Source organism: Mobula hypostoma, chromosome 24 (genome assembly GCF_963921235.1).
Source record: "Mobula hypostoma chromosome 24, sMobHyp1.1, whole genome shotgun sequence".
Classification (NCBI taxonomy): Eukaryota; Metazoa; Chordata; class Chondrichthyes; order Myliobatiformes; family Myliobatidae; genus Mobula; species Mobula hypostoma.
Window position 1 is genome coordinate 174,161 of NC_086120.1, and position 25,040 is coordinate 199,200.

General features: G+C 41.8%; 1 protein-coding gene across 6 annotated transcripts in view; it reads right to left on the bottom strand.

The window, feature by feature from the left end:
* The window catches only part of LOC134337619 (E3 ubiquitin-protein ligase arkadia-C-like), a 162,100-nt gene that overhangs the window by 129,376 nt on the left and 7,684 nt on the right, over nucleotides 1-25,040 (bottom strand). For all 6 annotated transcript variants that reach the window (XM_063032795.1, XM_063032793.1, XM_063032794.1 and 3 more), the window contains exon 3: nucleotides 16,743-17,086. In XM_063032795.1, the coding sequence (XP_062888865.1) occupies nucleotides 16,743-17,086 (344 nt within the window). The remainder of the gene's footprint in view (nucleotides 1-16,742; nucleotides 17,087-25,040) is intronic.

Below are 25,040 nucleotides of genomic sequence, written 5' to 3' on the forward strand. Positions count from 1 at the left end.
AAGATACACAAACTCCTCGCAAACAGCACCCAACATCAGGTGCCCTGGATTCTGACATCATCAAGCCATAACTCTGTGAGCTGTGCCTCTGTGTCACCCTGTAGGTGTTCTATATTTTCTTAGGGCATACTATTTATTTTTCCTATGGCCAAAGGGCTGGTGGTCTGCCTCTGATTCACAATCCAACTCCCATTCTGACCTTTCTCTGCAGCCTCCTGCACTGTTACGAAGTGGACCACCAATACAAAGTTGATGAAAAATATTTCAATCAGAACCATACAACACAAAACAGGCTATTTGGCCCACCATGCCCACACCAATCCTTTTACACATATACAATCACCTTTCATTAAGATTGTGTCCTTGAACTGCCTTTTAAACATAATAATTGTATCTACTACCTCCTCTGGCAGCAAATTTCAGATATCAAAGCCTCAGTGTTAAATCTTACCCTCAGATTCTCTTTAAAAATCCTGTCGCATTAAATCTATACTCTCTTGTTTTGGGGAAAAGATTTTGAATACCTTTGATATCTACATCTTTTATCAACTTATACATTCCTACCAGGTCATTCCTCAACCACATTGGCTCCACAGAAAACAAACCCAATGTATCCAATCTCTTGCCATACTAATATCATCTGTTCAGGCAATATCCTAATGAATCTCCTCTGCCTTCTGTCCTGTGCAACTACATCCTTCCTAAGGAATGGGGAATTTTTCATCTCTCACTCTCCCGGTGTAGAGTGCCCTCCTGCTTCAAGTTATCCACTACTGTCCCTGTACCAAAGAAGACCAAGGTAACATGCCTGAATGACTGCCGTCCTGCTGCACTCAGCTCAATAACATGCAAATACTCTGAGAGGCTGGCCAAGGATTACATCTGCAGCTTGCTACCACCCAAACTGGGCCCCCTACAATTCGCCCACCGACACAACTGATCAATAGATGACGCAATAACCACTGCTCTACATACCGTATGCTTATGTGCGAATGCTGTTCTTGGACTACAGTTCAGCATTCAATACCATAGTTCCATCCAGACTCAACAAGAAGCTCAGAGACCTCGGCCCTGACCCTGCCTTGCGCAGCTGAATCCTGGACTTCCTGTCAGATCTCCAGCAGGTTGTAAAAGTGGGCTCCCTCACCTCCAACCCTCTGACTCTCAATACAGGAGCCCCTCAGGGCTGCGTTCTGAGTCCCTTCCTTTACTCCCTGTACACCCATGACTGTGTCACCACCCAGAGCTCCAATCTGCTAATTAAATTTGCCGACGCCACTGCATTGATTGGCCTTATCTCAAACAATAATGAGATGGTCTACAGGGAAGACGTCATCCCTCTGACACGGTGGTGTCAAGAACACTACCTCTCCCTCAATGTCGCAAAAACAAAGGAGCTGGTTGTGGATTACGGGAGGAATAGAGACGGGCTAACCCCTATTGACATCAATGGATCTGGGGTTAAGAGGGTAACCAGCTTCAAGTTCCTCGGCATCCACATCACTGAGGACCTCACATGGTCTCACAACAGCGCCTCTTTCATCTCAGATGGTTGAGGAAGTTTGGTATGGGCTCCCAAATCCTAAGAACTTTCTACAGGGGCACAATTAGGAGCATCCTGACTGGCTGCATCACTGCCTGGTATGAGAACTGTACCTCCCTTAATTGCAGGACTCTCAGGCCATCAGACTGATGAACTCGCGCTGATTTGAGCGTACTCTGTATTACATTGACTGTTTTATTTACAGGTGTCCCCCGCTTTTCGAATGTTCGCTTAACGAAACCTCACTGTTACAAAAGACCTACATTAGTTACCTGTTTTCACTAACAGAAGGTGTTTTCACTGTTACGAAGAAAGGCAGCATGCGGGGAAAAGCAGCCCACGAAAAAAATCAGTGCGCGATAAAAGGCAGTGCACGCCCCGAGCAGTCGCTTCCCCCTGGATTCGGAACGGCATTCTCGCCGGCACTGCTTAAACACGTGCCTGTGAACAGCCATTAGCAAGATGAGTTCTAAGGTATTGGAAAAGCCTAAAAGAGCTCGTAAGGGTGTTACACTTAGCGTAAAACTAGAAATAATTAAGTGTTTCGATCATGGTGAACGAAGTAAGGACAAAGTGAGTTTGGCTTGTGGAAGTTGACGAAGATGATGTTCAAGAGGTTTTGGCATCCCATGACCAAGAACTGATAGACGAAGAGCTGATGCAATTGGAAGAGGAAAGGATAACAATCGAAACCGAATTCGGTAGCGAAAATGAAGTTGTCCAGGAACTGAACGTGAAACAACTACGTGAGATTTTTGCTGCAATGATAAAGAACGACTTTAATTTTGAAAGGGTAAGTTGGTTTAGGTCATATTTGCAAGATGGTTTCAGTCCTTACAAAGAAGGGTATGATCTAAAAATGCACGAGGCTAAGCAGTCAAGCAAGCCTTCCACATCAGCCATGCAGACGACGAACTTCGACCTTCAACATCGAGGCAGGCAGTCATAGGAGAAGATGGCCTGCTTGCCCTAATGGAAACAGACGACACCCCAATGTCCCACCACCCCAACCCCAAGGCCGCGGACAGATACCGATTCGCGGAAAATGAGGCGGTAGCCAGGAGGCACCCAGCACATCTTTAAGAAAAAAGCCGAAATAAACATGCTAATTAATTAGGTGCCACCCGACATGTAAATGTTGGCCCAGATCAGAGATGATTGCCGATTGCGTCGCCTCCGATCTGGGCTGACAATTACGTGCCAGGCGGCACCTAATTAACTAGCACGTTTATCTTGGCTTTTTTCTTAAAGATGTGCTGTGTGCCTCCAGGCTACCGCTGTAGCCCTGCATGCTTCGTGGATCGGTATTGGTCGGCAGCCCGGAGGGTGGGGGCCACTGCACTACCCAAACTCCAAAGACTCAGTCGAACACACCATCATCAGTGTGCTCAGTAAGCTGTCTTCTCGATTCCCTTAAGTGATACTACACTGTACATACATTATTTCTACTTTATATAGGCTGTGTATTTTTACGTGTTATTTGGTATGATTTGGCAGCTTCATAGCTTAAAGGTTACTGGAGAGTGTTTCTGCCAACAGTGCTTGCGTGAGATTTTCTGCCCAGAGCGCTTGCGTGAGATTTTTGCTACGGAGAACAGTGCCAGCAATGATTGTGGAAAAGTATTTCTACTTTATATAGGCTGTATATTTATCATATCATTCCTGCTTTTACTGTATGTTACTGTTATTTTAGGTTTTGTGTTATTTGGCATGATTTGGTAGGTTATTTTTGGGTCTGCGAACGTTCACAAAATTTTCCCATATAAATAAATGGTAATTGCTTCTTCGCTTTACGACATTCCGGCTTACGAACTGTTTCATAGGAATGCTCTACCTTCGGATGGCGGGGGAAACCTGTATTATAAATTACTATGATTGCACATTGCACATTTAGATGGAGACATAACGTTAAGATTTTTACTCATGTATGTGAAGGATGTAAGAAATAAAGTCAATTCAATTCAAAACTACACACAATACTTCAAGTGCAGTCAACAAGTCTTTTGTGAAGTTTCAACATAATCCAACTTGTAATTCTATGCCCTGACCTAAAAAGGCAAAAATGCTATATACCTTCTTCAGTAACTTTCAGAGAAATATGGACTATTAAGTCCCTTTGCTCATTGACATTCCTGACATTTTTTAATTGTATATATTCTGCCCCAATATAATCTCATTATATTGTACTTGTTTTCAGGATTAAATTCCATCTGCCAATACACCAGTCAACTTTCCAATTGACTTATAACTCACTATAGCCATGGTCAACCCTCCCTGCCATCCACAACACCACCTACTTTCATGTCATGCACAAAGTTAAAATACCTCATTCATTAACATCCACATCATCAATGTCTATCACAAACAACAAAGTCCCAGTACCTATCCCTGTGGTATACCACTGTACCAATCAGTGAAATGCCCTTCACACTACACTCTGCCTCCAATCACCATGCCAATTTTGGATATAATTAGCCAGCTTTCCCACTGAAGCAGCCTACCATGAGGGATCTTATTAAGTGCCTTATAGAAGTCCACACAGACAACATCTACTGGACTGCCTCCGTCAATTGCCTTTGTTACTTCCTCATAAAATTCAATCACGAATAGTGGTAAAGGACTCTCCCTCACCCTGCACTATGCTAAATTAACTATACCTGCGCAGCTCTGGCCTTTCAAAATGAGCATTATTCTGTCCATTAGAATTTACTCTCATAACTTCCTTACCACTGACATAAGGCTCACTGACCTATAGTTATTTGGCTTATCTCTGCTGCCCTTAAATAAACAAACAATTTTAACCTGATGAAGGCTCTTGGCCTGAAAGGTCAACTGTTTATTCATTCCCATAGATGCTGTCCTGACCAGCTAACTTCCCCCAGCATTTTGTGTGTTGCTCTGGATTCCAGCATCTGCAGAATCTCTTGCATTCACAATGTCAAAGTACATATATGTCACCGTATGCAACCCTAAGATTTCTTGTGGGCATTCACAGTAAGTACAAAAGCACAATAGAACAAATGAAAGACCATACCCAACAGGATGGGCAAACACCCAATCTACAAACACAGAAAGAAATGGAAAAAATAATAATTATAAATAAGCGACAAGTATCAAGAACATGAGATGAAGAGTGCTTGAAAGTGAGTCCATTGGTTGTGGGTACAGTTCACTGATGGGGTAACTGAAGTTGAGTGAAGTTATCCCATCTGGTTCAAAAGCCTGATGGTACAGGTCCTGAGGCTCCTGCACCTCCTTCTTGATGGCAGAGACAAGAAGAATGCATGGCTTAAATGGTGGGGGTCCTTGGTGATGGATACTGCTTTCCTGCAACAAAGCTCCATGTAGATGTGCTCAATGGTGGGGAGGGTTTTAGTTGTGATGGCTGTATCCACTATTTTGTGGGGTTTTCCGTTCAAGGGCATCTGTGCTTCCATACCATTGTTCTCCAGTCTACTGGTGGCTCATCTGTGGCTAAAGAACACACAACAATCTCAGATTCCCAGCAAACTCCTCCCTTGTTTTTCATAACATGCTGAGATAGATCTCATTCAGCACTGGGTGTGCTCCAAAACATCCACCACCTCCACCTCCTTAATTCTTACATGATCCAGACAATTGATATCCCCATTTGTGAACTCGCTATCCTTCATATCCTCATTGCTGAATTAGAGGAAAACATCTATTTAGAACGTTGCCCAAGTATCCTGGATTCAAAGAGAGTTATAAAGTAATAAAGCAGGCCTATACTAAGGGAATTGTACTCCACAATTAATGGTCTTGAAGCAGGATACCCCAAGGCCCCACTTCATCATTGCCATCATTACAGGCTTCTGATGTTTCAGATGTGATAGAGGCAGAGGAATGAAAGGTGGGGGGATAGCACTGCTTGTCAGGGAAAATGTTACAGCAGTGCTCAGGCAGGACAGATTAGAGGGTTTGTCTACTGAGTCCTTATGGGTGGAGCTGAGAAACAGGAAAGGTATGGCCACATTAGTGGGGTTGTATTACAGACCACCCAATAGTCAGCGAGAATTGGAGGAGCAAATCTGCAGAGAGATAGCAGGCAACTGCAGGAAACATAAATTTGTGGTGGTAGGGGATTTTAATTTTCCATATATAGATTGGGACTCCCATACTGTTAGGGGTCTAGATGGTTTAGAGTTTGTAAAATGTGTTCAGGAAAGTTTTCTAAATCAATATACAGAGGTACCAACTAGAGCGGATGCAATATTGGATCTCCTGTTAGGAAACGAGTTAGGACAAGTGACGGAAGTGTGTGTAGGGGAGCACTTTGGTTCCAGTGATCATAACACCATTAGTTTCAACTTGATCATGGACAAGGTGTATGGAGGGATATGGTCCGTGTGCAGGTCAGTGGGACTAGGCAGAAAATAGTTCAGCACAGCCAAGAAGGGCCTAAAGGCCTGTTTCTGTGCTGTAGTTTTTCTATGGTTTCTAATGATAACCACCAGGGCAGTCGTAGTATGGAGGACTTTAACTATTGCAACTTCAAGAGTGTTATCAATATACCACCAGCACATCTCCTGGCCCACCAGGGGCCCCAAGCACCCTTGACCAAAGAGGCTTGCCAGCCCAGCCCCCCATCGACACTTTGATAAATCAGACCAACAGTGCTCCTTCTTGCTGTGTACTAAAAGAAACTGAAACAGGAGCTTCCATTACAGAAAATCATAGAGTGATAGTCTGGACCGCCCCTGTCTGCCAATGGCAGTATTTTTCTGCTGCTCTTAGTTTTCTTTCTTTCCCCCTAGTTTAAGCTTTGAATTTAAAATTTTTACTTGTTGATTTATGAGGGTGATCAATATGTCCATGTCTACAAGAAGTGGGAACAATCTACCTGAACCTGGTGATAAAGGTAATGGGAAAGGAAAGGTGCAAAAGGAAAGATCTGATGAAATGCCATTGTGGGCTGAAGATATCGTTCGGACACTGAATTCAATTAAGGATCAGAATGGATCAATTAAAGACCAACCGGAAAAGAATAGTAATGAAATGAAGTCATTTCTGGGAAAACTTAAAGACCTGGAAACTCAAGTTATTTCACACGAAGAGGAATTGAAGATAACTAAGCAAAAGCTGTCTGAAGCTGCAACTCGTTTTGAAAGATATCAAAATAAGATTATAGACCTGGAAACTAGGTCTCGACGAAGAAATATAAGAATTGTTGGGCTGCAGGAAGGAGCTGAAAATGCAGATCTAACGGCTTACTTTGGTAAGCTTTTCCACACTTTATTTCCTGCCATTCTATCAGAGCTGCCTGCTATAGAAAGGGCACACAGGGCGTTTATCTCGAAATTGAAGGACTCTAGTAAACCAAGATCTGTTCTGGTTTGCTTTCATCACTTTAAAATTAAAGATCAAATAATACGACAGGCAAGAAAACAGAAAGTTTTTAGATTTATGGAATCTGAGCTCCGCTTCTATGAAGATTATCCAAGAGAGATAATGGAACAAAGATCAAAATTTGCCCTGGTAATGAAACAAGCATATGATAAGAATCTTTTTCCGTCTTTGAGGTATCCAACAAAACTTAAAATTTCTCCTCCTAATTCTCCTCCTCGTACTTATTGTGATCCAAAAGCTGCACTGGATTTTGTTCAGGCTTTGCCTGCTGCTGTCACCGACACCACTGTTGAATGATCCGTCTGAAAAGCTGTTTGGCTATTTCTATATTATTCGCATTTTGTAAAGATTTATGAAGGTCACTTATATATTTCATCGACAGTCTAATTAAAGAACACGGAGACTTGTTTTTTATTGCGTATTATTGGTTTTCCTTTGGAAAGATTTATGGTTTAAGTGTCTCTGCTCAAATGATCTCTGGACATTTTATGACTGAGGGAAGAAGATAAGGCGATTTGTTCCTTTAATTTAATACTTTGTAGCTAATTCGTAGTTTTTCCTACTAATAGGGCTTTTTATATATTTTTCTGTTCTATTATAAAGTGATAGTCTGAGAAAATGGATGAGCTTCTAAAAGGACTCAGCAGTCAATCTGGATTAGCACATCACTGCCATCACAGAATTCATCAGCAAGTGCATAGCGAGCAAAGTAACAAAGTGGTCAATCTGGTACTCCCAAACCAGAAACCACTGATGAACTCAGAGATTCACTCCTTACTTGAAGTTGAAGACTGTAGCATTCAACTTGGGTGACTCTGAACTACACAGGAAAATGAGGGAGGACCTTTTCAAAGCTATCAGGAATGCCAAGAGACAATACCAGCCCAAAATTAAATCCCAAACCAACCATCAGTCACGGTAGGGCTGCAGGCTATGAACAGAAGGGCAATGAACTGACACCACCTACCCCAACAACCTCTAACACACGTGCTCGCAATCATCATTGCAGACATCAGTTCAACTCTTTGGAGACTGAACCTGTAGAAAGCATCTGACCCAGATCCTTTGTGAATCAGCTGGCAGGAAGCAAACATTTTTACCTCTCCCAACCAATGCTCTCTCTAGGGTGTGTGCACACATACACACACACACCTTTTGCTACTAACACACAAAGGAATTTAAACTGTGCACCCCCTACCTCAATTGGTATGTTAAGTATATTTCACAATCATACGCAATCACATTTCCTTTTCCGGCTCCTGATGCAGACAATGTTGACAACGTGGAGCTTGCAATGATTCGTCTACAGATTTTAGGACTGGCTTATTTATACGGCTATTATTTAAGAAATTATTCAGCGTACACATGTTGTTGACACTGGACAAAAATTTGCACAGCACAAGACTTTTGCACACACTGGTCATTACAAATTTGAGGGAACATTACTCCCTACTCAAATCTAAGGTTTCCACCTGTTTTAAGAAGACTATTGGCATTATGCTGCCAAAGAAAAACATGGTAACATGCCTTGGAGACATAAGATTCTGCAGACAACACACACAAAATGGAGGAGCTCAGCAAGCCAGGAAACATCAATGGAAAAAAGTACAGTTGATGTTTTGGGCCAGGAGGGTTGGAAATCTTGAGCAACAGACACAAAATGCTGGAGGAACTCAGCAGTTCAGGCAGCATCTCTAGAGAGAAATAAACAGTCGACATTTTGAGCTGAGGATCTTCATTAGTATGGTCCCTGCCTCAAACACACAAACACCACAATCAAATATCCCACTTTTCTGGACATTCTCTTCTTCCCCTTCCATCAGCCTGAAGACACAGAAGCCTGAAAGCACATACCACCAGGCTCAAAGGTAAAGCTTTTCTATCTGCTGTTAAAAGACTGTCTGAAACTGACCTCTTGCACATTAAAGATGATATCTTGACCTTACAACCTAATTCAACTCTGATGAATGATTTCAACAATATTAGTCAAATGCCTATTTCCCTCTACAGATATTGCCTGACTCACTGAATTCATCAACCACATTTTGTGTTTTAGCATCTGAAGTCTTTCTCACGTGTCTACTTCAAAATGGCCTTCACATATTACTGTCTGCCTGCATTGCATTTTCTGTGTCACCATAACACTGCATGTTATATAAAAACCAAATGCACAGACTATACAAGACAACACACACAAAATGCTGGAGGAAATTAGCAGGCCAGGCAATATCTATGGAAAACAAACTCCCCCAAAACCACCCCATACCTCCCTTCTCCTCAGACACTACCTTCGATCTCATCTCTCATCCATGTCTTCACCATTCCCTCTGACCTTCCTCTCTCTGAGGCAGAACATTCCGTCCTTTAGCAAGGGCCTCACTTTTGTCCCCCTGCACTGACACCTCAGCAAGTTCCATGTACGCCATGATGCTGAACTTTTCTTCCGCCACTTCAGTCTCCGAGCCTATTTCTTTGACTCGGAAACTCTATACGCCTCCATACCCCACTAGGAAAGGCCTCAACCCTCTCTGCTTCTTTCTGGACACCAAACCCAACCAGTTCCCCTCCACCACCACTCTCCTCCATCCAGCGGAACGTCCTCACTCTTAATAATTACTCCTTTGGCCCCTCCCACTTCCTTCAAACAAAAGGTGTAGCCATTGGCAATCACATGGCTCACAGCTATGCCTGCCTTTTTGTCAGCTGTGTGGAACAGTCTACATTCCAAGCCTATATTGGTGTCCGTGCCCACTTTTCCTATGCTACATTGACGACTGCATTGGTGCTGTTTCCTGCACCCATGCCGTGCTCATCAACTTCATCAACTTTGCCTCCAACTTCCACCGTGCCCTCAAGTTTACCTGGTCCATTTCTGACACCTCCCTCCCCTTTCTCGATCTCACTGGAGACAGCTTTTCTACTGATTTTTAATATAAATCCATGGACTCTCACAGCTACCTGGAATATACCTCTTCCCACCCTGTTACTTGTAAAAACACCACCCATAGAACTATAGAAACATTACAGCACAGAAACAGGCCGTTTGACCCTTCTTGGCTGTGCCGAACCATTTTTCTGCCTAGTCCCACTGACCTGCACCTGGACCATATCCCTCCATACACCTCTCATCCACGTACCTGTCCAAGTTTTTCTTAAATGTTAAAAGTGAGCCCACATTTACCACTTCATCTGGCAGCTCATTCCACACTCACACCACTCTGTGTGAAGAAGACCCCCCCCCATGTTCCCTTTAAACTTCTCCCCCTTCACCCTTAACCCATGTCCTCTGGTTTTTTTCTCCCCTTGCCTCAGTGGAAAAAGCCTGCTTGCATTCACTCTATCTATACCCATCATAATTTTATATACCTCTATCAAATCTCCACTCATTCTTCTACGCTCCAGGAATAAAGTCCTAACCTATTTAACCTTTCTCTGTAACTCAGTGTCTCAAGTCCTGGCAACATCCTTGTTGTCACGTACCCCATGACGGGTTCAAGATCCAGCAGAAATGGAAAACACTTCTGGTATTGCTATTAACTAATGGTATTTATTCGTAACTACGCAATACAGTAATATAAAATCAGATATATAAAACAGGTTAGCAATGATCAGATATGTATAAGTGTGGAAATATATGAAAACCAAGCTTCTTCAAGTCTAGGGGTAAATAGACAATAGACAATAGGTGCAGGAGTAGGCCATTCAGCCCTTCAAGCCAGCACCGCCATTCACTGTGATCATGGCTGATCATCCACAATCAGTATCCAGATCCTGCCTTATCCCCATAACCTTTGATTCCGCTATCTTTAAGGGCTCTATCCATCTCTTTTTTGAAAGCATCCAGAAGCTTGGCCTCCACAGCCTTCCATATATCCACCACTCTCTGGGTGAAAAAGTTTCTCCTCAACTCCGTTCTAAATGGCCTACCCCTAATTCTTAAACTGTGGCCTCTGGTTCTGGACTCACCCGTCAGCGGGAACATGCTTCCTGCCTCGTGTCCAATCCCTTAATAATCTTATATGTTTCAATAAGATCCCCTTTCAGTCTTCTAAATTCCACAGTATACAAGCCCAGTCGCTCCAATCTTTCGACATATGACAGTCCCGCCATTCTGGGAATTAACCTTGTGAACCTACGCTGCACTCTCTCAATAGCAAGAATGTCCTTCCTCAAATTTGGAGACCAAAACTGCACACAGTACTCCAGGTGTGGGCTCACCAGGGCCCTGTACAGCTGCAGAAGGACCTCTTTGCTCTTATACTCAATTCCCCTTGTTATGAAGGCCAGCATGCCATTAGCTTTCTTCACTGCCTGCTGTACTTGCATACTTGCTTTCAGTGACTGATGTACAAGAACACCTAGATCTCGTTGTACTTCCCCTTTTCCTAACTTGACTCCATTTAGATAATAATCTGCCTTCCCGTTCTTACCACCAAAGTGGATAACCTCACATTTATCCACATTAAACTGCATCTGCCATGCATCTGCCCACTCACCCAGCCTGTCCAAGTCACTCTGCATTCTCATAACATCCACCTCACATTTCACACTGCCACCCAGCTTTCAATAGTCTTATGATGATGAGTAAAGTTCAGTTCAGTTCGTGGTATGGAGTTGAGTGGTGATAGAGGGAAAGGGAGAGGTTTGAGTCTTCAGGTAAGCTGACGCCGTCGATCTTCCCGTTGTCCTCCAAAATCCTTTAGATCAGCAGTCCCCAACTACCAGGCCATGAGGAAACGATATGAGACAGCTGCATCTTTCCTCATTCCCTGTCATGCACTGTTGAACTTGAACATAGGGTTGCCAACTGTCCCGTATTTGCCGGGACATCCCTTATATTGGGATAAATTGGTTTGTCCCATATGGGACCGCCCTTGTCCCGTATTTCCCCCGCTAAGGTACAGTGTTCCTATGAAACCTTTCGTGCCAAAATGGCATGAAGCGAAGAAGCAATTACCATTAATTTATATGGGAAAAATTTTTGAGTGTTCCCAGACCCAAATAATAACCTAACAAATCATACTAAATAACACATAAAACCAAAAAACAAATAACAATAACATATAGTAAAAGCAGGGATGATTTGATAAGTACACAGCCTATATAAAGTAGAAATAATGTATGCACAGTATAGTCCGGAAGAAGAAGGCAAAACCGATATGTGGGAAAAAAAATCGGCACGTACGCACATGCGCACGGCTTCATGGTCATGGTAGTCTTTCCTGGGGTAAAGTGTCTCGGGATTTCGGAGTGCGAAAATTGGCAACCCTAACTATAATAGACATGTTGAGGTAAGTTTAACCCTACTTGAACATCCCCCCCCGCCACTGGTCGGCTGGTCCGCAAGAATATTGTCAATATTAAACCGGTCCGCAGTGCAAAAAAGGTTGGGGACCCCTGCTTTAGATCACCGACTGTGACCACAACAAAGGGGGCCGTTCTTCTGTGGTGGAATTATCAACCCAGGTGAGGGTCGGACACACGAATAACTCCCCACCGGTCACACCCTTTTCACACTGCGAGAGCCACTGATCGATCCACATGATCGATCCTCCAAAACCCACCTTTTCTGTGGGCACAACAAAGCTCATTCAGTGTCCAAAACCATGTGCCTGTAGGTCGAACAGCTGACCTATTTATCTCACCGTGCTGAACACCAGCTGTCCATCAAGTAGCTCCTCCCTTCTCTCTGTGTAAGAACTTAGAAGCTGCCAGTGTCCATGCAGAAGTGTAAACATGCTGCAGAGAAACCATAACGTTATCTCAAAGCAGTCTTCACCTCTCTCTCTCTTAATATATTCTGCCATCTATTTGACCTACCAAAATGAACCATCTCACACTTATCTGGGTTGAACTCCATCTGCCACTTCTTTGCCCAGTTTTGCAACCTATCGATGTCCCACTGTAACCTCTGACAGCCCTCCACACTATCCACAACACCCCTAACCTTTGCGTCATCAGCAAATTCACTAACCCATCCTTCCACTTCCTCATCCAGGTCATTTATAAAAATCACAAAGAGAAGAGGTCCCAGAACAGATCCCTGAGACACACCACTGGTCATCAACCTCCAAGCAGAATATGACCTGTCTATAACCACTCCCTGCCTTCTGGGGGCAAGCCAATTCAGAATCCACAAAGCAAGGTCCCCTTGGATCCCATGCCTCCTTACTCTCTCAATATGCCTTGCATGGGGTACCTTATCTGAAATCCATATACACTACATCTACTGCTCTACCTTCATCAATGTGTTAAGTCACATCCACAAAAAATTCAATCAGGCACAACCTGCTTTTGACAAATCCATGCTGGCTATTCCTAATCATATTATGCCTCTCCAAATTTTCATAAATCCTGCCTCTCAGGATCTTCTCCATCAATTTATCAACCACTGAAGTTAGACTCACTGGTCTATAATTTCCTAGGCTATCTCTACTCTCTTTCTTGAATAAGGGAACAACATCTGCAACCCTCCTATCCTCCAAAACCTCTCCTGACCCACTGATGATGCAAAGATCATTGCCAGATCTCCTCCCTCGACTCCCACAGTAGACTGGGGTACATCTCATCCAGTCCCAGTGACTTATCCAGCTAGGTGCTTTCCAAAAGCTCTAGCACATCCTCTTTCTTAATGTCTAAATGCTCAAGCTTTTCAGTCCACTGTAAGTCATCCCTACAATCACCAAGGTCCTTTCCCGTAGTGAATACTGAAGCAAAGTATTCATTTAGTACCTCCACTATATACTCCAGTTTCCACTGTCACACTTGATTTTTCTCACGTCTTACCCTTTCGCTTTTTCACATACTTGTACAATGCCTTGACGTTTTCTTTAATCCTGCTCGCCAAGGCCTTCTCATGGCCCCTTCTGGCTCTCCTAATTTCATTCTTAAGCTCCTTCCTGCTAGCCTTATAATTTTCTAGATCTCTATCATTACGTAGTTTTTTGAACCTTTGGTAAGCGTTTCCTTTCTTTTTGACTAGATTTTCAACAGCCTTTGTACGACATGATTCCTGTATCCTACCATCCTTTCCCTGTCTCTTTGGAATGTCCCTATGCAGAAATCCACGCAAATATCCCCTGAACATTTGCCACATTTCTGCCGTACATTTCCCTGAGAACATTTGTTCCCAATTTATGCTTCCAAGTTCCTGCTTGATAGCTTCATATTTCCCCTTACTTCATTTAAAAACTTTCCTAACTTGTCTCTTCCTATCCCTCTCCAATGCTATGGTAAAGGAGATAGAATTGTGATCACTATCTCCAAAATGCTCCCCCAGCAGGTTCATTTCCCAAAACCAGATCAAGTACAGCCTCTCCTCATGTAGGGTTTTCTACATATTGTGTCAGGAAACCTTCCTGAACACACTTAACAAACCCTACCCCATCTAAACCTCTTGCTCTAGGGAGATGCCAATCGACTACAAGGCATAGGCACAGAGTTAGGTCATTTGGCCCATCGAGTCTGCTCCACTATTCCATCATGGCTGATTTATTATTCCTCTCAACCACATTCTCCTGTCTTCTCCCCATAAACTTGAACACCCTTACTAATCAAAAACCTATCAAGCTCCGCTTTAAAAAAAATTCAATAATTTGGTCTCCACAGCAATCCATGGCAATGAATTCCACAGATTCACTACCAGCCAATTAAAGAAATTCCTCATCTCTGTTCTAAATGGATGTTTTTCTATTCTAAGGGCGTGCCCTCTGGTGCTCAACTCCCCAAATGCAAGAAAAATCCTCTCCACATCCACTTTATCTAGGCCTTCCAATATTCAATAGGTTTCAGAGAGCCTCTCATTCTTCTAAACTCCAGTGAATATAGGCCTGGAGTCATCAAACACTCCTCGTATGTTAACCCTTCCATGCTGAATCATTCTCATGTACCTCCTCTGGACACCATCCAAAGCCAGCAAATCTTTTCCTGCTAAGGAACCCAAAACTACTAACAACACTCCTAACGCAGTATGACAAATGCCTAATAAAGCCTCAACATGACACCATCGCGAAATGAATGCTAATACTGCATTTGCCTTCCAATTCAAAAAGAATCTTGCAGGATTCCCAAATTTCTTTGCACCTCTAATTTTTGAATTTTTCGCCTCTAATTTTCTGCACCTCTGATTTTAGAAAATAGCCCACATGGTTAATCTTTCCACTAAACTGCATAAACGCATATATATATATATTCCATCTGCCACTTGAATTCTCCCAATCTGTCAAAGTCCTTTTGCAGCCCCCCTGCTTCATCAACACTACTGCCCCTCCTTCGTACTTCATACTTTGACAGTTCTTCACAAATATGGACACAAAGCCATCAATTAAGTCATCCAAATCATTTGTATGTAATATGAAAAGAAACAGTACCAACACCAACCCCTGTAGAACATCACTGGCAGCCAACCAGAAAAGGCCCCCTTTATTCACACTCTTGCCAGTCAATCTTCTATCCAAGCAATATACAAAATGCTAGAGGAACTCCAGCATTTTGCGTGTGATGCTTGGATTTCCAGTATCTGTAGATTTTCTCTTGTTTGTGAATGAATCTTCTGTCCATTCTATTATCTTTCCTGTAATACCACATGCTTTTAACCTTGTTCAACAGCTTCACGTGCAGCGCCTTATCAAAAGCCTCAGTAAATCCAAGTAAACAACATCCACTGACTCTCCTTTGTCCACTCTGCCTATTATTTCCTCAAAGAATTCTAACAGATTTATCAAGCAAGATTTTCCCTCAAGACCACCAGGATTTTCCCACCAGATGGCATGCATTTGAGGTAAGAGGGGATAAGTTCAAAGAAGATGTGAGGGGCAAGTTGGGCAAGTGTTTTTTTTTAATTTTTTTTTACACACACAGTGAGTGGTGGGTACCTGGAATGCACTACCTAGGGTGGTGAGACTTTTACCAGACATTTAGATAGGCACATGAATGTGAAGAATATGGGCATTATGGAGGCAGAAGGCCAATTTAGTTGGCTATTTAATAACTAATTTAATTGGTTTGGCACAACATTGTAGGTCGAAAGGCTTGTTCCTGAGCTGTACTGTTCTATGTTCTACATTGCTACTGCTTTTCTCTTGTACTACCTCAAAGTATTTATGTTTTGAAATCATCTGTATGAATAGCATGCAAACCTATGCTTTTCACAGTACCTCAGTACATGTGACAATAATAAATCAATACTAATATCAACTGGATCATGCCAACTATGGTACCCACTACTGTGTTTAGCCTATTCCCTCTAAACTTCTATCCATGTAATCACCCAAAAGTATTTTAAACACTATTGTCACTGCCTCAACTGGGAGGTGCGCAAATGCATAGCAATATAAGGAAACCTTACTCTTTAGGAAGTTGCAATGGAGAACTATTGCACCAATACCCTCTTATAATCAAAATCTGCCAATGCACCAACTATTTTATCCTCCCTAGGACAGGATGAAGAATACATGATTGGTATACCAGTGTTGCAGAAAGATAAAGTGCTTCTTCTGAATTCCTATAGGTCACAGGTACAGGTCTTCTGACAATGCATGCCCTTATTTAAATCAAGTTACCCTGAAACACATTGCTGTGTACCTGCCAACCTTCTATATGTACAACTCATGCACTTTTTAATATGGCTTCCAATCAGCACTTCAGTATTAAATCTTCAACAATTGCAAACATTTTCAAATTATGGAAAATACCATGTGATAAGAAATGCATTTTAAATTAAAAGGGGAAAAAGAGCTCACAGCAAACAGGGGGAGGAACAGTTCTTGCTGACCTTTCATGTCTTGTGGTAATTTCTACGAACAGCCCATTCTAATTGATGACAATACTGTACCTAGAGGTTCCTGATGGTTGGTCTGGTCAATGTCACAGGTAATGACCTCATCAATTTCTGAATTGCTGCTGGAGCCTCCATCACTAGAGCTGCCAATCCACTGTGGAGTGCATTTGCTGTGGATCATAACCTCCCTCGACCTGCGCATTCGCTGCATCTGTTCTTTCTGTTGCTGGGTCCTCTGACACTTCTTCAAGCGAAGGAGCTTTCGAGAGGATGAGCTAACTGCCTTAATATTGAACTTGCCGGTTTTGACATTTTGGGTCCCAGAAGATGAGGCAATCCCAGCCACGTTTTCCTGATGTTCTTCTCTAATCCTCGCCGATGGGCTACCATCTGGGAGCCTGAAAAAGATCAAATAATTTCATATAATTATCCAAATTAGACAAAATTGCATAAAAAGAGCCAAAGACAAAATCACCCATAAAACCATGATGGCTTTTGGGTTCAATATTTCCAGGGAATAGGGTTTTTTTAGAATGGTACTTACATAATGAAAAAGGCTTAATTAATAATCTGGCAGTTTAGGAGCAATTATCAAACAGTGACATGATGATGTTGTGCACTTGGATGACTCAGGGGCAGGAATAGCTGCTCAGTGTACCAGGCTTTAGATGTTTCAAAAAGGACAGGGAGGGAGGCAAAAAAGGTGGGGGCGTGGCAATGTTAATCAGGGATGGTGTCATGACTGTAGAAAGGGAGAAAGTCATGGAGGGATTATCTACTGAGTAGTGTGGGTGGAAGTCAAAACAGGAAGGAGGCAATAACTCCGCTGGGTGTTTTTTATAGAACCCCCCCCCCCCCCCAAATAGTAACAGAGACATCAAGCAGCAGATAGGGAGGTAGATTCTGGAATGACGCAACAATAATAGGTTTGTTGTGATGGGTGATTTTAACTTTTCTAACATTGACTGACATCTTCTTAGAGCAAGGGATGGAGTTTGTTGGATGTGGAAGATTTCCTTATGCAATATGTAGATAAGGAACACTCACAACACGCTGGAGGAACTCAGCAGGTCGGGCATCATCTGTGGAAAAGATCGGTCGACGTTTCGGGCCGGAACCCTTTGTCAGTTCCGGCCCAAAACGTCAACCGATCTTTTCCACGGACGCTGCCCGACTTGCTGAGATCCTCCAGCGTGTTGTGAGTGTTGCTTTGACCCCAGCATCTGCAGATTATTTTGTGATGTAGATAAGGAGAGGCTGTACATGATCTGGTATTGGGAAATGAACCTGGACAGGTGTCAGATCTCTCAGTGGGAGAGCATTTTAGAGCTAGTGATCACAACTCTATCTCCTTTAGTGCTGGAGAGGGATATCAGCAAACATTTCATTGGAGTAGGGGGAAATAACATGATATTACGCAGGAACTTGGTTGCATAAATTGGGAACAGATATTTTCAGGAAAATGCACAGTAGAAATGTGGCAAATCTTCAGGGAACTTTTGCATGGCATTCTGAAGCGGGGAAAGGACGGTAGGGTAAAGGAACCATGGTGTACAAAAGATGTAGAAAATCAAGTTAAAAAGAAAAGCTCACAAAAGGTTCAAGAAGCTAGGTACTGATAGAGTTCCAGAAAATTACAGGGTTGCCAGGAAGGAGCTTAAGAATGAAATTAGGAGAGCTGGAGGGGGCCATGAGGAGGCTTTGGCAAGCAGGATTAAGGAAAACCCCAAAGAATTCTACAAATATGTGAAGAGCAAAATGACGAGCCATGTGAGAATAGGAGCAATCAGGTGCAACAGTGGAAACGTGTGCATGGAATCTGAGGAGGAGCTGAGGTACTTAATGAATACTTTGCTTCAATATTCACTAGGGCAATTGTGGGGATGACTTAGTAGACTGAAGCACTTGAGCATATAGACATTAAGAAAAAGGATGTGCTAGAGCTTTTGAAAAGCATTGTCCAGACAAGATATACCCAGGCTACTGTAGGAAGTGAGGGAGGAGATTGCTGAGCCTCTGGCGATGATCTTTGCATCATCAATAGAAACAGGAGAAGTACCAGAGGATTGGAGGGTTCCAAATGCTGTTCCTTTGTTTAAGAAAGGGAGTAGAGATAACTCAGGAAATTATAGACCAGTGAGTCTTACTTCAGTAGTGGGCAAGTTGTTGGAGAAGATCCCGAGAAGCAGGATTTATGAGCATTTGAAGAAACATAACCTGATTAGGGATAGCCAGCATGGCTTCGTCAAGGGCAAGTCATGCCTAATGAACCTAATTGAATTCTCTGAGGATGTAACAAAACACATTGATGAAGGAGAGCAGTGGATGTAGTGCATATGGATTTCAGTAAGGCATTTGATAAGGCTCTGGGCCTATACTCGCTGAAAATTAGAAGGTTGGCGATGGAGGGGGGGGCGGGTGGGGAAGAATCTCATTGAAATCTATTGAATACTGAATAGGCCATGAAGAGGATGTTTCCTATAGTGGAGGATTCTTGGACCACAAGGCACAGCCTCAGAATAAAAGAACATTCCTTTAGAATGGAGATGAGCTGTATCAACACAAGTTTAGCACATATAGAGGATGAATTAACCAATTGAAGAATTTTTTCCCATTTTTCAATCGGTATAATAATCTTAAATTCTCTTTCCCAATCAGCCTTAATTTTATTGGAAACATCAGGACATAAATTCATAATTATATTATATATAATTGCTACAACACTTTTCTGAGAGAGATTTAGATCTAAAATTTTTTCCAAAGTATCCATTGGATCTGAGTGTGGAAAATTAGGAGAAACAGTAATTAAAAAGTTTCTAATCTGTAGATATCTAAAAAAGTGAGATCTGGGTAAGTTATATTTATTAGAAAGTCGATCAAAAGACATGAAACAATTATCCAAACATAAATCATGAAAACGTACTATACCTTTGGTTTTCCAATCAAAGTAAGCTTGATCCATAGTGGAAGGTTGAAAAAGGAAATTAGATATAATAGGACTTGCTAAAATAAATTGATTAAACCCAAAAAATCTTCGAAATTGAAACCATATACGTAAAGTATGCTTAACTATTGGATTATTCATTTGTTTATACAATTTAGAAGAAGTAAAAGGGAGCGAAGTTCCTAAAACCGAACCCAAAGAAAACCCTCGTAATGAATCATATTCAAGATTTACCCAATGTGGACTTAAAGATACATCCAAATCTCGTAACCAAAATTTTAAATATCGAATATTAATTACCCAATAATAGAATCTAAAATTCGGGAGGGCGAGCCCCCCACTCCTTTTTAGATTTCTGTAAATAACTTTTACCTAACCTAGGATTTTTGTTCTGCCATATATATGAGGAAATTTTTGAATCAACATTATCAAAAAAAGTAGTGCACCGGGCTCATATGTCCAAAGATAAACTATCTTGTCATTATTCTTATATTAATCCAATATGTGATAGATGTCACTCCGAGATAGCTTCTTTAACTCACATGTTTTGGTCATGTCCTTCGTTGGAAAAATATTGGAAAGATATTTTTGATATTATTTCAACAGTTTTGAATACAGACTTACAACCTCATCCAATTACTGCTATCTTTGGATTACCAATGATAGACTCAAATTATCTAACCTCTCCAGCACGCCGGATGATTGCATTTCTTACTTTAATGGCTAGAAGATCCATTTTGCTGAATTGGAAAGAGATTAACCCTCCTACTGTATTTCATTGGTTTTCACAAACTATGTTGTGTTTGAATTTGGAAAAAATTAGAAGTGTGGTTTATGACCCTTCCATTAAATTTGAAAAAACTTGGAGGCCATTCATACAGCATTTTCAAATGATGTAATTTGACCATTTCCAAACTTATTTTATTTCTCTGTACTGTTGGTTGAGAGGAATGGAGTCGTCAACCCTAAGGTTTTCTTCTCTTCCATTTTTAAGTTGTTAGAATTGCCCAAGTCTTTTAGTTTAGTTGACGAATTCTATTTAATTTAGTTTTTTTTTGGGGTGGGGTTTGTTTTTTTTTCTAATTTTTTTTTCTTTTTCATGATTTTTCTCCAGTTTTTTTTTGTCCCGTATTATTCATTGTTATCCTACACGATTGGGAGTTTTATCAATTTATAATATTTGGTCTTACAATTACTCATTTTAATTACAACAATGTATCTCCTACTATCTGTATTATTGCTATGTTATGTTTATATTTTATGAAACTAATAAAAAGATTGAAAAAGAAAGAAAGAATGGAGATGAGAAGGCATCTCTTTAGCTAGAGGATGGTGAATCTGTAGAAATCACTGCCACAGCTATGAAGCCAAGTCATTGGGTATATTTAAAGCAGAGGTTTATAGGTTCTTGATAAATAAGGGTGTCGAAGGTTACAGGACAACGCAAGAGAGTGGGATTGAGAGGAATAATAAATCACATATGATGAAATGGCGGGGAAGACTTAATGGGCCAAATGGCCTTATTTTGCTCCTCTGTCTTATGGTCATTTTCAAGTTGGAATTCTGTAGTCAGTGTAATATTGTACAGACAGATACTAGACCCCAGCTATTCCTATATTACAAATTTCATTGAGGGAACCCACCCAAATGAAAATGCAAATGAATGAAAATACACCCAAAATAAAATGCAGGTGATCCACATATTGAGACCTCTTAGAAAACAGGCTGTATCACAACTTTATATTATGCAAAGGCACATCATCTGTGCATGGATGAAGTAACAAGAGTTGAAAAAATGACCTACTCCTTCCCACCCCACACACTTTGAGACCACTGACCATTGTTCTATTAGTTTTAAATTAGTTATGGAAAGGGACAGATCTGGTCCAAATCAAAGTACTAAATAAGGGCAAGTCAAAGTACTAAATACTTCAAATAATACAAAGTACTATTAGACAGGAGCTTGCAGAAGGTGACAGAAGTAGGTTGTTTGCAGGCAAAGAGACATCTGGCAAGTGGGAGGTTTTTAAAAAGTAAGGTAGAAAGTTCAATATCTGCATGTTCCTGTTAGAATGACAGACAAGGTTGGCAGTAGGGAACCCTGGATGAAGGGGAATATTAAGGTTCTGCTCAGGAGAAAGAAGGCATGGATCAGGTACAAGCAGCCAAGCTCAAGTGAATCCCTGGAGTACAGCAGATGTAGGAATACACTCAAGAAGGAAATTAGGAGGTCTAAAACTACTCTCGATCCTCCAAATGAGGTCTCACCAGTGCTTTATAAAGCCCCAGCATTACACCTTTGTTTTTATATTCTAGTTCTTTTGAAATCAATGCTAACTTTACCAAGACATTTGACAAGGCCCTGCATAGGAGGTTGGTCAAAAAGGTTCAGTTGCTTGGGATTCAAGGTGAGGTAGAAAATTGGATCAGACATTGGCTTTGAGAGAGAAGCTAGAGAGTGGGGGTAGATGGTTGTCTCTCTGACTGGATTTGGTGTTGTGTAATGAACCAGATTTGATTAGGGAGGTAAGGTAAAAGAACCCCATTATAATAGAATTCTTCCTCAAGTTTGACAAGGAGAAGCTAAAGTCAGATATATCAGTATTAAGTGGAGTAAAGGGAATTACAGTGCATCACAGAAGAGCTGGCCAAAATTGACTGGAAGGGGACACTAGCGGGGATTTTGGCAGAGCAGCAATGGCTGAAGTTTCTGGAAGCAATTCAGAAGGCACAGGATAGATATAAGAACTTGAAAGACACGATGACACAACCATTGCTGATAAGGGAAGTCACAGCCAACACAATGTGACTAAACACCTTGATGAAGGTAGAGCAGTAGATGTAGTGTATATGGATTTCAACAAGACATAGAAACATAGAAAATAGGTGCAGGAGTAGGCCATTCAGCCCTTCAAGCCTGCACCACCATTCAGTGTACAAGGTACCCCAGGCAAGGCTTATTGAGAAAGTAAGGTGACATGGGGTCCAAGGGGACATTGCTTTCTGGATCCAGAACCGGCTTGCCTGCAGAAGGCAAAGCGTGGCTGTAGATGGGTCATATTCTGCATGGAGTTCAGTGACCAGTGGTGTGCCTCAGGAATCTGTTTTGGGACCCCTACTTTCCATGATTTATACAAATGACCTGGATGAGGAAGTGGAGGGATGGGCGAGTAAATTTACTGATGACACAAGGGTTGGGGGTGTTGTGGATAGTGTGGAGGGCTGTCAGAGTTTACAGCAGGACATTGAAAGGGTGCGATACTGGGCTGAGAAGTGGAAGATGCAGTTCAACCCAGATAAGTGTGAGGTGGTTCATTTTGGTAGGTCAAATATGATGGCAGAATATAGTATTAATGGTAAGACTCTTGGCAGTGTGGAGGATCAGAGGGATCTGAAAAAGTTTAAGGGAATGGGGGATTCTCAGATCCCTGTAAACAATGAATTAAGTACTGACTGTGTCTGTGACTGCAGTGCGTTTGAATAATGTCTCACAGCTGCTTTCTTTCGAGCAAGATAAGAGTTAAAGTTCGCCCAGATCCACATGTCTCTGGGCTTTTCACACCTTTTGATTTTGACAAAAAGCAGTACCTGATGTAAATTAGACAGAACATTCCTTTCTTAATTAAAGCATAAATTTGACAGATGTTCTTATCTTTCTAATTAAGTTGTGGCTCCAGCAAACCAGGTAGGACATTCCTTTATTTAATTAAGGTGGCTGGAGTGTCTAACAAATTGATTGTACTTTTGTATCGGTGGCCTTATAACTTCTGACAATTCTGACATCAGGCAGTGAACTTGTAGAACCGCTGGGGAGATGAGAATGATTCTCTCCCTGATGTCAGGTCCAAGTTCACTCGCCAGCTGAGCCAAAGAAATAAACGGGCGAAGAGATATGTAACAATCTTTTTGTGCTGTCGTTATTTGATCCAGCAAAGTTACGTTTACAGATTTTGGGGTCCGAGTCCATAGGACACTCAAAGCTGCTGCGCAGGCTGACTCCATGGTTAAGAAGGCATATGGTGCATTGGCCTTCAATCACGGGATTGAGTTTAAGAGCTGAGAGGTAACGTTGCAACTATATAGGACCCTGGTCAGACCTCACTTGGAGTACTGTGCTCAGTTCAGGTCACTTCACTACAGGAAGGATGTGGAAACCTTAGAAAGGGTGCAGAGGAGATTTACAAGGATGTTGCCTGGATTGGGGAGCATGCCTTATGAGAACAGGTTGAGTGAACTCGGCCTTTTCTCCTTGGAGTGACAGAGGATGAGAGGTGACCTGATAGAGGTGTATAAGATGATGAGAGGCACTGATCATATGGATAATCAGAGGCTTTTTCCCAGGGCTGAGAGGGCACAGTTTTAAGGTGCTTGGAAGTAGGTACAGAGGAGGTGTCAGAGATAAGTTTTTTTACACAGAGAGTGGTCAGTGCGTGGAATGGGCTGCTGGCGACAGTGGAGGCGGATACAATAGGGTCTTTTAAGAGACTCCATGGAGCTTAGAAAAATAGAAGGCTATGGTAAACCCAGGTAATTTCTAAGGTAAGGACTTGTTCGGCACAGCTCTTTGGGCCAAAGGGCCTGTATTGTGCTGCAAGTTTTCTATGTTTCTATAAAAGCAAAAGATAGAATATATAATAGAGAAAAAAATTAATGGGAAGTTAGAGTATTGGGAACCTTTTAAACACTTACAAAAGACAACTAAAAAAGCAACAAGAAGCAAAAAAGATTAAATATGAAGGCAAGCAAGCCAATAATATAAATGAGGATACCAAAGAATGGCCTAATTCTGCTCCAATGTGTTATGCTCTAATCTACAAAATGAGTGGAAAATTATGAAAACTTCATTGCCTTCCGTCTGTAACCAACCACTGCAATTTCGCTCACCAAGTTACAACAGACAATGTGTGTTCCAGTAGAAAGAACTCTCAAACGCTGTCATAAATGTGCTTGGAAGTAGCCTACAAGTGTCACAATGGTTATGGTGCCAATCTAGCATGGCCACAACTTATTAACCCTACTGTAGTCTATGCATCTTTGGAATATCAGAGGAAACTCGTGGTCACAACAGAACATTCAAATTCCTTACTGACAATGATGGGAATTAACCCTGATTGTTCATCAGCAAACTTATTCCTCTTATTTACAGATATTAGGTCATTTCAGCCCTATGAGCCACAGCATCCAACAACCCCCAATTTAACTCTGGCCGAATCAAAACCTAACTAACAATCACGAATTAGCCTAATAACCTGTACATCTTTGGACTGAGGAAGGAAAGCAGAGCACCTGGAGAAAACCCATACATTCCACTTTGAGAACATACAAAACTCCTTACAGAGGATGCTGGGATTGAACTCCTGCTGTAATAGTGTCATGCCGTGGTGTCCTTAGAAATATTACATTTAGTT